At 42.1% G+C, this 17,141-nt stretch overlaps 1 protein-coding gene across 1 annotated transcript; it reads right to left on the bottom strand.

Moving 5' to 3' along the window:
* Window positions 1–6,365: 6,365 nt before the first annotated feature.
* LOC116314865 (ileal sodium/bile acid cotransporter-like) lies at window positions 6,366–12,245 on the bottom strand. Its single transcript, XM_031733001.2, has 6 exons — window positions 11,730–12,245; window positions 11,126–11,244; window positions 10,893–10,981; window positions 10,507–10,682; window positions 10,263–10,420; window positions 6,366–7,035 (listed from the first exon to the last, which is right to left on the bottom strand). Exons 1-6 carry the CDS (start codon window positions 12,125–12,127, stop codon window positions 6,842–6,844), a joined length of 1,134 nt encoding a protein of 377 aa, XP_031588861.2. The 5' UTR covers window positions 12,128–12,245; the 3' UTR covers window positions 6,366–6,841.
* Between the last annotated feature and the right edge of the window lie 4,896 nt (window positions 12,246–17,141).

The following is a 17,141-nucleotide window of genomic DNA, read 5'->3' as shown; positions in this document are numbered from 1 at the left end:
TTGGAGCTGCTTTTAAGCATGATTCTTGTTGTCGTCGTTCCAACACTGTGTCTCTTTTGATTCGTAGATCCCGAAAATGGCGCCGCGCTCCGCGGCGTGACGTCAACTCCAAAGCCCTATACAGCTTGGAGTAAGACAACATGCATGAAGAGGATGATGTGGACAAAATACTCATTTGCCTAATAATTCTGCACTCCCTGTAACAATAACCACTGCAGCTAAAAAGAGTGCCTGACGAGCCCAGTTGTAAGTAAGCTATTAAGACTCGAGTGTACACTGTGTTCCTGTTTTCCTCCGAAACAATATTGGAGCAGTCTTTCAACGCCTCTCTCTGTCTCTCGCTAGCAAAGTTGAGCCAGACAACAAAGTAAAGCTAGTTTTCGGCTACAAGCCTGACACGGAACCTGACATATTAGACAGAGGTCCCTTTACTACGGTTCGGAGCCACGGACCTGTTTTATATATGCGCGGAATAGTTTACTATACGAGATTGCTGCAAAAAGTGCAGCCTTACCTAATGTGTAGCCTTACTTAATGTCCACCCTTCGCCATACCAATACTAGTTGGTATTGGTATGGCGAGTAACCTTCAGTAATAGTAATAAATCACACAGCAATAGTACATTCATGTAGCTGTAAAAAGCATGATAATATATTAAGTAATCCAAAGTATTCACAATACTTTACTCTAATTGAGTAACGTAACAGAATACATCACAAAATACATTTTGGGGCATGTATTCTGTAATCTGTAGTGGAATACATTTTAAAAGTAACCTTCCCGACACTCTAGAATGCAACCAATTTGGTCGCAAATGCGACCTAATTTTTCAATGGTGCAACAAAAAAATATCCTTGGTCGCACCGGTGCAACCAAGGATTCGAGATAAAAAAAGGTCTCCGCAACTCTGAAAGTCTCTGTGTGGCCAACAGCAGATTACATTATGTCCATATCATGGACATAGAGTAGCTGAATGCGCTGCTGAAGCGCTGCAGCACCGACTCCATGCTGCTGCTGTTCAATCAAATTGTGTGTCACGCGCATCTCTGCATAGATGCGCGGAAAGGGGAAACGTAGGGAATTCCCACAATAATCCAATAGTGCACGGCAACACCTGCACATTCCACCAAAAAAATCCTAGGTAACTCTACAACTCTGAAAGTCTCTGTGTGGTCAACAACAGATACACATATCGTGGTCTAAACCAATCAGAGATAGTCACAGGCAGAACCTCTCAGATAATAATAGCCATTGGGCACCCGGAGAGCAGTGTGTAGGGACGGTACCTTGCTCAGGACTACCTCAGGGGAGCCGTTCGGTGGATTCAAACTCTTCGACCTTCTGATCATGGGGCCACCACGCTACCTACTGAGCTATCTCTGTCCCCCGAGATGCCTGTGCCCATGCCCGTGCCCATGCCCGTGCCCGTGCCCAATGTAAGATGTTCAGATGTTCAGTTCGAAGCCTTTGAGGCACTTTTAATTTTGACTTTCTTTTTATTTTATATATCTTGAGATATTTTAAGTTTAAATTTCAGCTCAGTGAAGCACTTTAAGCACAAGAACTTTTTCATTACCGTATTTTTTGGACTATAAGGTGCATTTAAAATCCTTTAATTTCCTCAAAAGTGTGCGAGACGTATAAATTCTGGTTGTGCTTACTGAATGCGAACTGATTTAATGTGGTACACAGTGCTCAAAAATCTGTCAAAATGTTTTAGTACAACTTTGGTAAGCTACAAAGCCACACTGCTTGATGGATTGTCGGAGCACTATGGCTACCGTAGTCAGGAGCCTTGCGGAGTAATACGTACTGTGCTTCAACATAATATTATCATATTGTGTGTATTGTGTACCCCAAAATGGCACCTGTTAGGAGACATGCTTACGAAGCGGATTTCAAACTCTATCAGTCACACAGTAGAACATGGGAATAGAGCAGCTGCAAGATAATGCTGCATTAATGAATCATTGGTACGGAAGTAGAGGAAGCAAGAAGAAGGACTTGAGTAAAGTTTGACTTATCTGACAGTTTGCTTTTGCTTAATGCGCCTTATACTCCGGTGCGCCTTATGGTCCAAAAAATACGGTAACTTATCTTTCTTGTAGAAATGTGCTCCAAATAAAGAACTTTTTGTTGACAACATCGTTAGTTAATAATTTACAAATCAATACTGTCTGTTTGGACAGCAATTAAAAAAAAAAGGTAAAGCTGCGGTGTTAAGCGATGCGGTTGAAACATTTGGGGGCACCTAACTTTTGTGCTAGTGCACCTAAGAAAAAAAAGTTAGGCCCACCAGTGCAACCGTAGCAAAAAGTTAGTCTAGAGCCCTGTAGCCAAACTAATAAACTTAAACACATGAAAAATAAGAAAGAAATATTATACACGTGTCACGAGTAGGAAAAGGACTCAGGCGCCAACTGGAATTCAAAGTTTAATACGACAGTTTATTTACACAACACCAAGTGCACGATATATACATGTCGGGGGGAAATCCAGGGAGTCCAGGGGTGATTCGGGAAGGGAAAGGTCCTCTCACACACTTGTGGTCCACCACACGAATCCACACACCAACACGCTCGTAAACCAATGCAGGAAAGAGAGCAGCAGGTCCGGGGAGACTGTTCACACAGAGAGAGACAAATCTCAAAAGGCAAACTCACTCACGAAATATCATGAAAGCTAGGAGCTAACACTAACGTGTCTCACGCAATAATCCAGCGATGACAGGATCCGAGCCCTAGCCTTAAATAGCGACGGAGTAATCAGCAGAGCAATTAGAGCCAGGTGCATGGGCCAAAGGCAGCAACCCGTAGTGAGTTCCGCCCAGTGTTGGGAAGGTTACTTTTAAAATGTATTCCATTACAGAATACTGAATACATGCCCCAAAATGTATTCTGTAACGTATTCCGTTACGTTACTCAATGAGAGTAACGTATTCTGAATACTTTGGATTACTTAATATATTATCATGCTGTTTACAACTACGTGAATGTACTATTACTGTGATTTATTACTATTACTGAAGGTCCGTGGCTCCAAACAGTAGTAAAGGGACCTCGGGCTAATACAGTGGGTTCTGTGTCGGGCTGGTAGCCGAAAAATAGCTTTACTTTGTTGTCTGGGTCAACTTTGCTTGCCAGAGACAGAGAGAGGCGTTGAAAGACTGCTCCAACGGAACTTATTTTTTCCGGAGGAAAACACGAACACAGTGTACAGTTGAGTCTTAATAGCTTACTTACAAATGGGCTCGTCAGGCACTCTTCTTGGCTGCAGTGGTTATTATTGTTAGGATGCCTGGGTCGTTGACCCAGGGTTTTGAGTTTATTATATTATTTATCATTTCTAGTCTTTGGTTTCTTTGTTAGAGTTATGTCTTATGGTTTATGTCTCTGTGTTCTCTAGTTGCTGTCTCCCTGTGTCCAGTCAGTCTGTGTCTGTAGTTCAGTCTGTGTTATGATTCCTGTTTTATTTTGAAGGTCCATGTCTGATGTTAATGTGTCTGGTCTTGCTTCCCCTGTTTCGTTAGGCCTGATTTGCCCCAGCTGTGTTTCTCTCCTGTTGCCCATTTCCTGATTGCTCCCTCTATGTATTTAAGCCCTGTGTTTCAGTTTTGTCATTGTCGCGATCTACCGTTTACTATCCTGTGTGTTTCTGTCTGCTTGCCTGAGTTTATTTTTGCACTTTGGAAGTTTGTTACTTTGAGTTCACGTCTGTCTCCGGAGTCTGCACTTTGGGTCCTTTTCCTGCCTGCACACAGCCGTCACATAACAATTATTATATTTACATGCTTCCAGCTCCCGTTTTTGCTCCGTGACAGCTCGGACTTTTCCTTTCTCTCCCTCCCTCGCTCACAGACACATAACGTGTATGGCAGTCCATTCTCCCTGCAGCACGGACTACACTGCCCATGAGGCTACATTCTTTAGGGCCATGCCTGTAGCATTCTGCCTTTTAGCTTAGAACAACAACAACAACAACAACAACAACAACAACAACAACAACAACAACAACAACAACAACAACAACAACAACAACAACAACAACAACAACAACAACAACAACAACAACAAGCGCTCTCACCCAGGAAACACGCAGAGAGCGCGCGTCACCCTGTAACCATGGCAACCGTAACGCTGCCGCCTGGAACAACAGAACATAGCTGTCAAACAAACCCAAATAATCCTGACCCGCGACAATATGAAACAGGAAAGTACCGCCGTGTAATCCATTTATTTCAACAAAGTACCTGTATTCTGAATACCACCTTTTAAAACAGTAACTGTAACGGAATACAGTTACTCATATTTTGTATTCTAAATACGTAACGGCGGTACATGTATTCCGTTACTCCCCAACACTAGCTCCGCCCAGGCAGAGCGACAAGGGGGAGAGAAAACCACCATAACAAATTTAGCCTCGCGGGGCCGGCCGGGCAGACACAGGAACCATGACAACATGTTTCACTGAAAAACCTTTTTTTAGACTAGACGCTGAAGTCTTGTAAGCTGATATCACTGTAGAGGTCCAACAAAGTTGGCACTGCATCTGAACGCTGTCTCCTTTTCTCCCTCTGTACATGAAAAATTCCTCCAGGTACGGCCACGGGCACACCTACTCCGTCTTTTCTACATCATTTTCACAGTTGACAGTGTTGTCTTCTGTCTCCATTTTGGCTTCTTTGTCTCCAAACCTTCAGTCTATAAATTAGTTTATACTCCACTGTGTAGTACCTCTAGACACCTGTGCCTGCTGCTGCAGTGGAGTTTATTCTTTGCTTATGACTTAAATTGGCACGGTACCAATTGCACGGCCTTATTGGTTGCAAAGATGCAGATGAAAGGTTTGAATATTAATTCAAATTGTAGGCGTACTCAGTAGTGAAGTTTGATTTTATAAGTAGCGAAGTAGATTACATGGTGTAAATTGTACTCAAGTATGAGTAAAATTACACACTTGAAAAATTACTCAAAAGTACAACTACCCAAAAAAAACTACTTAATTGCGGTAACATGAGTATTTGTAATTCTTTACTTCCACCCCTGCCAACACGATACCTTTTTATCCTCTCTGGATGCTCATATGAGTCTTTAATGGTGATATCAATATTTAACTTTCATTCGTGAACTGAATTGAATGCTTTACATGTAAATATAATGGAGATGCTTGAGGAAGTAAACGTTCCCATGCTAAATCTGGTGCATCTCACAGAATGTCTGTCTGTGTTTCCTTCTTTATCCACCAACTCCCTCAACAGAATTGTGCAACCAAACTTGGCACACAGGTTCATTTTAGGCCCCTACAGGCTCTTATCTTTATGGTGGATGCCACGTGGTTGCCAGGCCGACTTAATAAAATGACCTGTTTGCAAGATTTATGCACATATAACAACCTGTTAAAGAATTGTGGTATTTTCATTTCATGCCAGTGAAAATAAACTTTATATCCACAATAAATCATTGATGCATGATATATTATGATGTCATTAGGTTGCTGGGCAACCAAAGGACCAAATTATTATGTTTTTTGTATTTTTGCACCTACAACACCATCCCATCAGTTTAATTTCATCAAAATAACGACATGTTTATATTTACAAATCTGATTAATGTTGCCTTCACCCTCCACATCTTCTTGAGTTCTTTTCTCAGCTCTTGGTATTTCTCCAGCTTCTTGTGGTCCTTCTTTCTAATGTTGCTGTCATTTAGTATAGCTACATCTTAATCTTAATCTGTTTACTCACCACTTCTATGTCCAGTTGGTTAGCCATAACCAGTTTGTCTGTCTGTATCTGGAAGTCCAACAGGATCTTGCCTTGGTCCATGTATGCTCGGCAGGGTATAAATAATATTCAACAAATATGCTTTTTTAGATTAAAAACAACAACAACAATAATACTACTACTACTGATAATAATAATCTGTTTATCTTTAACCTACTCTTATGGAGCTGTCACACAGTTAATTCATGCTAACAGCTTCATTGCTAACCATAGTTTTAGCTAAGAAATTTTTTCTTAGCTAAAACTAAGAAAATTTTTTATTGTATTTGTGTAACTGTAACTGATGGGTATACTTTCAACTTTTCTACATTCTACTTTATTTCTACTTCCTGCCCATTGCATTCATTTAACTGCCAACCCTTCTGCCAAAACAAGTACAGTTGCACTCAGTTTTTCAAATTGGTATTTCTTCAGATTGTTTGCATGTACCCCCACATACTTTTGAGTTATCTTCTGCGGTAACTGTGCCTCAGTGCTGCTTCGTCAGGCAGGGTTCTTTCAACCACGCACTATGAACTCCCCCCCCCCCCAAAAAAAACATCCACTGCACTTTTTACATAACTCGATCTCACACAGATTTTTCTTAAGATGTACATACATCAGTATATTGCATTTTGTTCTTTATTGTCGTCACTGTGTTCTTGTTGCTTTTGAAATAACAGTAATGTCAAATAAATTATGGCTGTCACATCACAAAAGAAACCCCAAAACACCCTGTTTACAATCACTGAAGCACTGATTAAGAGACACACATCTAACAAAGTACAGGCAAAGTGGTTCTAAATATTTACATATGAATAAAAGTAAATAACACATAATTCAGCAGTTGGTTACCACTCCCCACCACCCTCCCACTTGAAGTTAGATGTTGACTGTCCCAGGGAAGAAATCTGTGCAACCCGGTTCAGCTAAAACCTTTCCAAATGGTTTAGTGTGGTTCACACACAGCCTGCAGAGCACAATGTGTCTTCATAGTAGAGTCGGGATGCTGTGTTCAGTGCTGCAGTTGTTATTGCTCATATCAACAGTCCAAAGTCTCTGGTTTTCAGGGCTGCAATATCACAGCTCAGTGCTTTTGTCCGTGCTTTTATCCTTCACATCCCTGTTGCCGCTCTCATCGCCCTCAAAGCCACCATTTTCCCGTGGGCAGTACTTTTGCTCTTCTACATCAGCGTTGTGACCATCCAAGTATGGAGCGTCACTGTTTGCAGACGAGCCACCACCACCACAACGTCTTTTGTAAAGCTGGAAGCCTGGACAGGAAACAAACCATGGATTCAGAACCAGTGAGCAAACACCTTTGGACAAAGCCTTTAAAAGTGGAATAAACTGGACTTCAGTGACAAAGCATCTATGCAAGATGCCATAACAAGAAAATCTGAAGCATCCTATGTCTTTTTTTCTGTTCAGTTTCAAGTATAAGTGAACATCTATGATACTCTGTGAAGCAGTGGTTCTCAAATGTTTGGTGCCCAATACAGACAGAAAAGTCAAAATTTCAAGGTAATCTGCAGAAGATGGCCTCAATGTCATTTTCAACAATGTGAACTCTAACTTCCATCCATTCCCTCACTGCACATTTTCACACATTAAAACCTATGTTTATGCAAGGCTATTCTCACCTCTATGATATTAAGTAGTACCCTCTTCTTAAACACACAGGAATTGCTAATTTAAGCAAAGTCCGTCCTTCGGCTGTGTTCCGAATGCACTGGGTTATGGCATTAGTGCAGGATTACTATTTTTAGGGTTTATTTTTTAACCCAAACCAAATTCTCTCTTTAAATTTAAGCACTTGTCATAACATCTTGATGCATGCTCAATCATCCAGGTAAGTAAATCCTCAAAGTTTGATTCTGTTCATCTATACGTAGTGTTTTCAGTGGGAGAAACATTTCGTCACTCATCCAAGTGACTTCTTCAGTCTGAGCTGACTGCAGGTTTCCCCAACCTTATAAACAGTACATTTGCATAGTGACTGAAACTAGCACCACTGAAGGAACAATGGGCTGGGGTTGCACTTCTAAAAATTGTTCATAGCTGTTAGTGCAGCAGTGCAAAAGATGTCTGCATGTATGGGGAAACACAGGAATCAGACTTGGGAAAGTGATGTTGTACAATACCTCTTGATGAAAGTGCATTCTTCCTGCTTCTTCTGGTTCAAATCCACCACTCTCTTACAGAAGCCAGTGTTTCTCTCAGGGGAATGTTTGGTTCCCTTTCAGTCAATTCACTCAGTACAACACATAAGTATAGGGGATATCACGCCCTCACGTGTCATGGCTAAAGAAACCTTTATTCACGCCTTTAAGGCAGATGACCTGTGATGACATGCACACAGCCCCGCCTGCACATATACCCCCTGTCATCACAGTCATCCCTCAGTTCTTACGCTCTTTACCTCACTGACAACACCTCTGCTGAGTTGGGCTAGCTAGCTGTTGCTAGTTAGCTCCGTTGTCTGCCGACTTGAACTTAGCTTAACTGCCCCTGTTGATGTTAGCCTCCATCATGCAGTTGGTGCGTAGGCTGCCCACGGAGAGCTAATTTCGAGTTTTCCTGTGCAGCGCTTCGCTTTACATTTTGGAATGGACTCCAAACAGAAGTGAGCAAAGTGGAAATCTTCTGTTTGCCCCTGTCCTGAGGGGTGCGGCAGCACGATGCCTGCCATGTCTGCCTGGAGATTGTCCACGCTAGGAGAGCATTTATGGAGCCTGAAGCCTGTGCGTTTTGTCGCCAACTCCAGCGCGCGACCCTGGAAAGATGGGTGACGTCTGTGGAAAAAGTGCTGGGTTGGACGGCTGTTGCACGGCATAACCCTCTCCTTTCCCTGGAGCCCCGGGTTCATCCAAGTCCGAAAACGAGGATTATCCAGTTGATGTAATTGCGGGGACTGACCACATGGAATATGTTGATGGGTTAGCTGAAGATGAACCCGAACCATGCAGGAGCGCTGACGGGCTTCAGCCTGGGTTGAAGCCCGCAGCCGTCCCCAGGAAGATAATGACGTGCTGGACATCGGCCTGGACATCCATGGTTTGTCAGAGGATGAGCAGGTGAGCCCATTGTCGGCCCAATGTGCCGCCGCTGCTGCACCAGTTGCCAAAGATGACACCTCTCTTTTTTCCCTGTTTCGCCGTGCAGCTGAGAAGCTGCAGGTGAAGTGGCCCTCTCCTCTGCCAGCTCAGAAGCCATCGTGGTTCATTGGCTTTTTCCTCCCACCAGAGCCCACGATGGCCAAAAACCACCTTACCATATTCCCAGACTTTGTCTGCGACCTAACTGCATCATGGGGCAAACCTCTACCTACCCGCGTCACTGTACCCGGCTATGGACAGTACATGGAGTTGCTAACCCACCCCCTATGGAGCCATCTCTGGCTGGTTATCTGGCCCCGTCCCATAACCATGGTGTCGGCAGCCCCGCAACTCTGCCGTCGAAGTGCTGCGTCACAGCTGCAGAAGATTTATTGGGCACACTTTTGTGCGGTTTTATCGTTTGGTTGTTACAGCCCCTTCGGTGGCTGTACTTTCTGCTGGGTCTACCGCACACTAAGGTAGTAGTGGTCCGATTCCAGTTCGGTGGCTGCTCTGCGAGGCGTGTATATATGTGGGAATGAACAGTTATATTTATAACTTCTGTTCCCTGAAGGAGAGGAACGAGGTACAACACAAGGTGGCCCCACTGCGCAGCTTCGCTCGGTGAAGAGCGGCTATTGAACTGAAGGATGACTGTGATGACAGGGGGTATTGTGCAGGCGGGGCTGTGTGCATGTCATTACAGGTCATCTGCCTTGAAGGCATGAATAAAGGTTTCTACAGCCAGGACACACGAGGGCGTGATATCCCCTATACTTATGTGTTATACCTCATTCCTCTCCTTCACGGAACAGAAGTTATAGATATAACTATTCGCTTCAGCAACTATTTAGTTTGTGTTTGTTAACTCCTGCCAACAAATGCCACAATTGGGCTAATGACCACTGACACCTCTGATCCAACTGAAGCCATAAGGCTTTGTACCTGACAGTTGGTTGCTAGTGGATATTTCAGATGTCAGTTGCCTTGGTAACCCTATAATGTATATATCATCCCCTCATGTCACTTATAATCCTCTCAAAGTTGATGTGAGCTGTTATTTTACACACTGTTGCAGGAAGTTTTGGAAAGTCACTGCCATTCAGGAGTTTTAAGCTGTAAAGCTGCTGCTAGTTATGATACTTGATCTCTGACACAGACAAACCATCGGAGAAGCATGAAGCATGCTGCAATTCTATTACTGGTTAAACCTGAGTGATACATTTTCTCATTATATGGCACAACACCTGGCTTAATCTGTTGACTCGACACAGCAAAAAGACATCACAAGGGAGGACACAAAGGAAAATAAGGAAGCTGCATTCACTGACCAAGGACTGAAAAAAGTCCAGCGATGCAGGAGAAAATGGCCAATGTATGTGTCATGAGTGTTAAGGTCTTACATCCCACAAAGACGAGTGCTGACACGAGCTGGAAGATGCTGTAGATGAGGGGGAACGCAAACATGATTTCCAGCTCCTCTGGGCTGAAGGATAGCTGGACGATAGTGCTGCACAACTGGGCATTCTGGAAGCCTGTTTCCAGTGCAATGGTTCGACATCTAAACAAATAAAAGAACAATAACAAACCTCATAAGTAAGTCAAACTTGAATGTAGCTGTGTTAGAAACATTTTTTGTCACCTCACCTGTACCAGGGTTGACCCACAAAGCGAGCCAGGAAGAAACCAAGGCTGCATCCAATAAAGGGGTAGACGGTGCCAATTATCCACAGGGAGGGAGCAATGGTCCAGGACGACTGGTAGAGGACTCCTCCAACCACAGCTATAATGATAATGAGAGCAAAGCCAGCAATGGACCCCACCTAGCACAACACAAACGCTCCATTAAAACCCAGTCCAGGTGATTTAACTGGTTAGGCACTGTAAAATGGAAATATCACATCCCCCCAGTATGTATGATGGAAAATGTGATTTGGTTTCTAAAAAGAAACACGTCACAGAGGCACAACATGTTATAAGTGACAACTTCAAACCTGCAGTATTATATTCAATAAACTGTAGAGTATTCCTACCTTCAGGATCTTTTTTGCCTTCTCGGGCCACCTGCGCTTTACGTACATTCCCACAGTGATCGGGATGATTAGGGCTGCCAGAGTGATACCTGAGGATGCAAAATACTAGATTATAAAAAGGTTACCTTAGAGGCAGGAACAGCCTTCACAGTTAAATCCTGATAATATACATTCTTGAAAGCACCTGTTTGAAATTCTTAGAGGTGTTTCAGTTCTGTGAGAACTTTCCTTACCGATACTGTCATATGGGATCTTGATGCTGTCACTGGATGTCCATACGCTGGTGTAGATTAAAAGACAGAGAGGCATCATCCCCAAGGCCAGGAGAGAGGAGCATGTTGTCATACTGATACTGAGGAGTAAAGAATATGGACACTGATGAGATTCCTGCATTTGTCCCTAGCTGGGCTTATACACACACACACATACAATCTGTTTTATTTAAATAGTGCATTAACATTGAATAAATGTAAATAAAATGTAAATAAAACTCTCCAATAAAAACCAATAAAAACTTGTAGCACATTAATTCTGTTGTGTTCTCCTGCCAGGTAGCTACACAACAAGAAACCCTTCCTTATAATAGCTTAAGAGTGTTCGGTGATCCAAACAAAATGAAAATGATCTATTTAGTTTATATTCACAATAGAAAAAAAATGTTACCACAAAGTAATCACAGAAAGAAACACAGTGGACCTCTAAGAGCAGCACTTGGTGATAGTGGGGGTAAAAGAAAGTTCCTTTTTAAACCTTCAGCTGAACCAGGCTCAGTGAAGTCTGCTCATTAAGGTAAAGGGAAGATGACAAAAATAGCAATGAGCCTGCCCGCTGTCTCACCTGAGGTCCATGTCTCCATCCAACCAGTAGCAGATGATGTTGGAGTTTGAGCCACCTGGACAGCAGCCCATGATGATGATGACCACTGCCTGGACAGCCTGCACCCCAAAAGCCAGCGACAAGGCAAAAGCTGTGAAAGGCATAATGCCAAACTGGCAGAGGAAGCCAATGATAATGCCCCATGGCCTCTTGATGTGGCTCCACAGCTTTGCAGCCTCCACTGTGCAGCCCATGGCGAACATGACCATGGCGAGCATGACGGTAAGCACCGTGCTCAGCACAACACTCAGGGTGGCATTGAAGTTACTGGGAGGAACAAGGCAGTCTGTGCCTGAACAGGCTGTGGCATCAGCATCACAGCTGGATGCCAGCATGGCATTTGCCTTCAGCATGGACATTGTTGTTGCAGGAGAAGAATATCAGCAGATCCGTAAACTTGCACACGCTTTGGGGCTTCTTAGAGTCCTTCAGATGAGACAAGTCTAGTTTCTCCCCTTGTCCTGGAAGATGGATGTGACAAAGAGAAGGAGTGAGCTTAGATTACTGCCCTTTATGCCCATGGTTCCAAAGCCAAATAAAATTGAGCGGAAAGATAAAAAATTACCCAATAGACTATGTTTTATGGGGTCAGCGTTCAAAAGCACATGCATATAAAAAGAAAATCGCAATGAAATATGAAATGCCATTGCACCTTGGCTCCAGGTTTTACAGCCGCGTGGGTTTTAAAGCTTTATTGGACTCTCATGTCATCAAGCATCATCATGTAGTTTCGAAGAGGCAGCGGCCAGAGGGTACATGTTCTTTGCACAATTCCCATTATAATGACCATCTTTGGTCTCTTAATCATTCTTTTAAACAGGAGTAACCCATGGCCCATAAAACATATACACTAGGTTAAAATGAAAAGCAAAAATGGTTTTAAAGTGTAGAAATATTTTCTGCATGGTGATAGGAAAAGAGCACATACATTCCAGATGTGTCTCATAAGTTGACCAAGATCATGACAATGCCACACAAGCAATGATTTGTTCTTTCTGTTTTTTAAGAGAGAAATTGGAAAAAAGATGATTATTAAGTTAGAAAGCACTGATTTGTCTTTGGTGTCATTCATTTCTGCTTTTTGATTTTATATCTGTTTTTAAGTGCCATAGGTGTAATTATATAGCCACTCAAGATGCTGTAAAACAATAAAACATGAAAACGTTTTATGAGCACTTCATGTCAACATAGAAGGTGTGGAAACAATAAACAGTTAAAGTGTCTTTTCAGATTTTGAAAATCTTGAAGGGCGATTGTGGCTCAAGAGTTGGGAGTTCGCCTTGTAATCGGAAGGTTGCCGGTTCGAGCCCCGGCTTGGACAGTCTCGGTCGTTGTGTCCTTGGGCAAGACACTTCACCTGTTGCCTACTGGTGGTGGTCAATGGGCCCAGTGGCGCCAGTGTCCGGCAGCCTCGCCTCTGTCAGTGCGCCCCAGGGTGGCTGTGGCTACAATGTAGCTTGCCATCACCAGTGTCTGACTGTGTGTGTGAATGGGTGGATGACTGAACATGTAAAGCGCTTTGGGGTCCTTAGGGACTAGTAAAGCGCTATACAAATACAGGCCATTTACCATTTTAGCACAGCTGACTCTTATTCTGTGTGTGAGCTACACACAACAGAAGACGCCGATTAAAACAAATTGTTCTTACCTTTCTGAGTCCTGATGGAAACTTAAAGGTGTGTTATCACGAGGATAGACGAAAACCAGCCAGCCAGCATCATCTGAAGCACAACTTTGATGTTTTATTCCAAACTGATGGCTACAAAAGCCATCTTCTACATGCACATTTAAAATAAATGTGTATACAATCATTAGGGAGTGCTCTGACCATCCCAACTGTTCTGTGGCTATGTTTAGAGGCAAAAGAGAGAGGAAAGCTGGTCATGGTGACATAATCTTTAGTTTATGTCAACAGCCCAAAGTCTGCATGATTAACTTGACAAACTGTTTTGAACATGATTTAATTTATAATCTGAAATGCTCATGATATAAAAAACAGTTTACCTAATAAAAAAGAAATCCACCACATGAGTGTGTTTAAACCCACCAGGAGATCCCGGGCCTGTTCTCTGATTAGTGTCTTTATATTTTATTTGCTTTCTAACTGACTTTATGCAACTTTGACTTTACCAGTATATCATTTATTTTTCAGACTACTTTATGTAATTTATGGTTCTTTCACAGGGTTTTCCTTCAAATTAATCAGAACATGTGTTGTTTTAATTAATTAAAGTCTTCATTTTAAACACTTGCTGTGTAATGTACTGTACATGAGTCATCATTAGCTTGGAAATGCGATATCTTTTTTATCCTCTCTGGATTCCCATATCAGTCTATAATGTTGATAGGAATATTTAACTTCCATTCTTGAACTGTTTTACATAATAAATATAATGCAGGTTCTTGAGGAGCTAAGCAGTCCAATGCTGAATCTGCACATTAGTGCATCTGACTTTAACTCATGAAATGTCTGTCTGTGTGTTTGCTTCTTTATCTAGACTCCCTCAACAGAGTTGAGCAACCAAACTTGGCACACAGGTACATTTAGGCCCCTTCAGGCCCTTATCTTTATGGTGGATGCCACGTGGTTGCCAGGCCAATTTACTAAAATGACCTGTTTGCAAGATTTATGCACATATAACATCCTATTAAAGAACTGTGGTATTTTCATTTCATGGCAGTAAAATCTAATTTATATCCACAATAGCTCATTTATGTACGACAACCAAATAGCCATACTTGGCACAGATGTTCCTGTATACTATGCCGACCACTTGGTTATAGCGCCCGATGTATGACCTGCCTCCTAGCATCTTGCACCCTGCTGTTATGTGCTCATTGTCTCTGGGGTCTCTTTACACAGCTTGCGCCAGGGGTCTTGCCTGGTGTGATAGACCCCAACCTCTATGGTTCTTGTACTTATAGCTTGTTTCTGTGCTGTCTTTCAGTCCAGCTTTGTCCAGCCACTGCTAGGATTTCTGGATGTCGCCGCTTCCTCTGCTGGTGGTACATACCGTGGAGTGGCCTGCCCTTCCATGATGGTTCTCCTTGCTCCTCTTCTTCCTTGGGTTTCTGCTGCCTGAGGTATTCACTACGCACACGGTTGGTTGTGGCCATCTTGCTGATGTACTTGTGGATGTTTGTTTTCTCATCCTGGAAAGTGGTTCTGAAACTCACTAGTCCCCGGCCTCTTTCCTTATGTTTAGCATACAGTCTAAACATATATGGTGAGGAGCTTTGTTGTTTTGATATCGGTGGCTTCTATCTCCTCACTTATATATGTATACATATGTGTGTGTGCATATTTATAGACATACAGCACCTTATAGTATGGTCTAAGGAGCTTGGAAAGAATAACTGGACTTCTGGACTTTAATTTTCTCGAAGAAATTTCTTAGACTAAGGAATTTCTTAGCATACATTGACCTGAATGACTGAGAACCTCACATTCATATTGCCTTGCACCTTTAATTGGTGTGTGAGACTTCTCAACCACGGAGAGTCAGGAAAAATGGGTGAAGATTTTTTCAGACACAAATCTCACTTAACTTGAAAAGAAAGTAGTGCCAAAGGACTCAATTTTACCATTTCTCCACAACAGCTTGGCCACAGTTGACCTCATCACAGCTGTGGAAACCGCCATATGGATTAATAAGTTGACACAAACTGAAGGAGAGCAAATCAGGATGAAGGTTTCAGCCACCCTCTCCAGTGCAAAAATTCCCCCCGTCTAACCTCACAATACAAGTTTCAAGAAACTTAAAGAAGTCCAGATGCTTTTCTCCTTAGACTACAATGACCTGGATGATTGAGAACCTTCACAGACACACCTTATAGTATGTTATAATTTTCATTTCACAGCTAATAGCATGAACAGGCAAACAGTACTGCAGCATCGGTATGTACTGTTAAATGGAGGTAATGATCTACAGATAAATTACGTTTTGTATGCACTTTATGAGCGCACCACTATAAAACATGAATGCAAAATCACCAGCATGCACTGGTGAGTCCAGTGACTAGTGTCATTGTACTGTCGTTCAAAATGTGGAGTTCCAAGTGGCACTTTAGTTTAATGAGTTTAATGACCAAAGCCATTAAAAATATGATGACGCATGAAGCCATTACCTTGGTTACCCATTGTTTTTTAAGGAAGCTCCTGGAAATCGCAGGGAGGAACCGAATATGCTGAGAGAGTTACTGCTAGAGAGAGAATTTTAATTGATGTATTACTTTTTATGAGACTCCTTGGAAAATAACACATCAATTAAAATTGAGTAAACAGTTTTCAAAGTTTTCCTGCATACTCAGTCATCCAGGTAAGGAAATCACAAAAAGTTGATCCTGTTCATCTGGACGTAGCATTTTCAGTGGGAGAAACAAACAAACAAACAAATCTCATTTATAAAACCTAATTTATTATTTTCTTGAAAGAGAGAAACTGACCTCAAAGCCTATTATTTGTCAGAGGTTTCAATCATTATTCAGATGGATCTGCATTCAGCTGAGACTGAAAAAGTCACTTGGATGAGTGACGAAACGTTTCTCCCACTGAAAACACTACGTCCAGATGAACAGAATTAAACTTTGAGGATTTACTTACCTGGATGATTGAGCATGCATCAAGATGTTATGACAAGTGCTTAAATTTAAAGAGAGAATTTGGTTTGGGTTAAAAAATAAACCCTAAAAGTAGTAATCCTGCACTAATGCCATAACCCAGTGCATTCAGAACACAGCCGAAGGACGGACTTTGCTTAAATTAGCAATGCCTGTGTGTTTGAGAATATGGTACTACTTAATATCATAAAGGTGAGAATAGGCTTGCATAAACATAGGTTTTAATGTGTGAAAATGTGCAGTGAGGGGATGGATGGAAGTTAGAGTTCACATTGTTGAAAATGACATTGAGGCCATCTTCTGCAGATTACCTTGAAATTTTGACTTTTCTGTCTGTATTGGGCACCAAACATTTGAGAACCACTGCTTCACAGAGTATCATAGATGCTCACTTATACTTGAAACTGAACAGAAAAGAAGACATAGAATGCTACGTCTAGATGAAAAGAATGAACTTTTGGGGAGTTTTCAAAGCAAACACTGATAATTAAAACAAAGCAGTGCAATGTTCATATAACTAAAGGGGTCTCATTTGTTTGCCATGACAAATTATGGCTGACAATACATTTACATTCAGTTGACTTTAATGACATAGCCTCCAGCTGCCTGGCAACCCTGAATTTGATAAGCGTTTGAGGACCACAATGACAATTTAAAATAATGTAAAAGGCATGAGCTTTCATGCTAAATTCTAGCTAATTTTTCTACTTACGATTTCATGTAAAGCCCTTGAATATCTTTGCATGACCAAAC

The sequence above is a fragment of the Oreochromis aureus genome, linkage group 16, assembly GCF_013358895.1.
Source record: "Oreochromis aureus strain Israel breed Guangdong linkage group 16, ZZ_aureus, whole genome shotgun sequence".
Taxonomy (NCBI): domain Eukaryota; kingdom Metazoa; phylum Chordata; class Actinopteri; order Cichliformes; family Cichlidae; genus Oreochromis; species Oreochromis aureus.
This window is presented reverse-complemented; position numbering and strand designations above follow the sequence as displayed.

Coding starts and splice junctions, on each gene's coding strand:
- LOC116314865 (XM_031733001.2), bottom strand. CDS start 12,127: ATGTCCATGCTGAAGGCAAATGCCATGCTGGCATCCAGCTGTGATGCT. Junction 11,245..11,729: donor GATGGAGACATGGACCTCAG/GTGAGACAGCGG, acceptor TTTACTCCTCAG/TATCAGTATGACAACATGCT. Junction 10,683..10,892: donor AGGCAAAAAAGATCCTGAAG/GTAGGAATACTC, acceptor GTGTTGTGCTAG/GTGGGGTCCATTGCTGGCTT.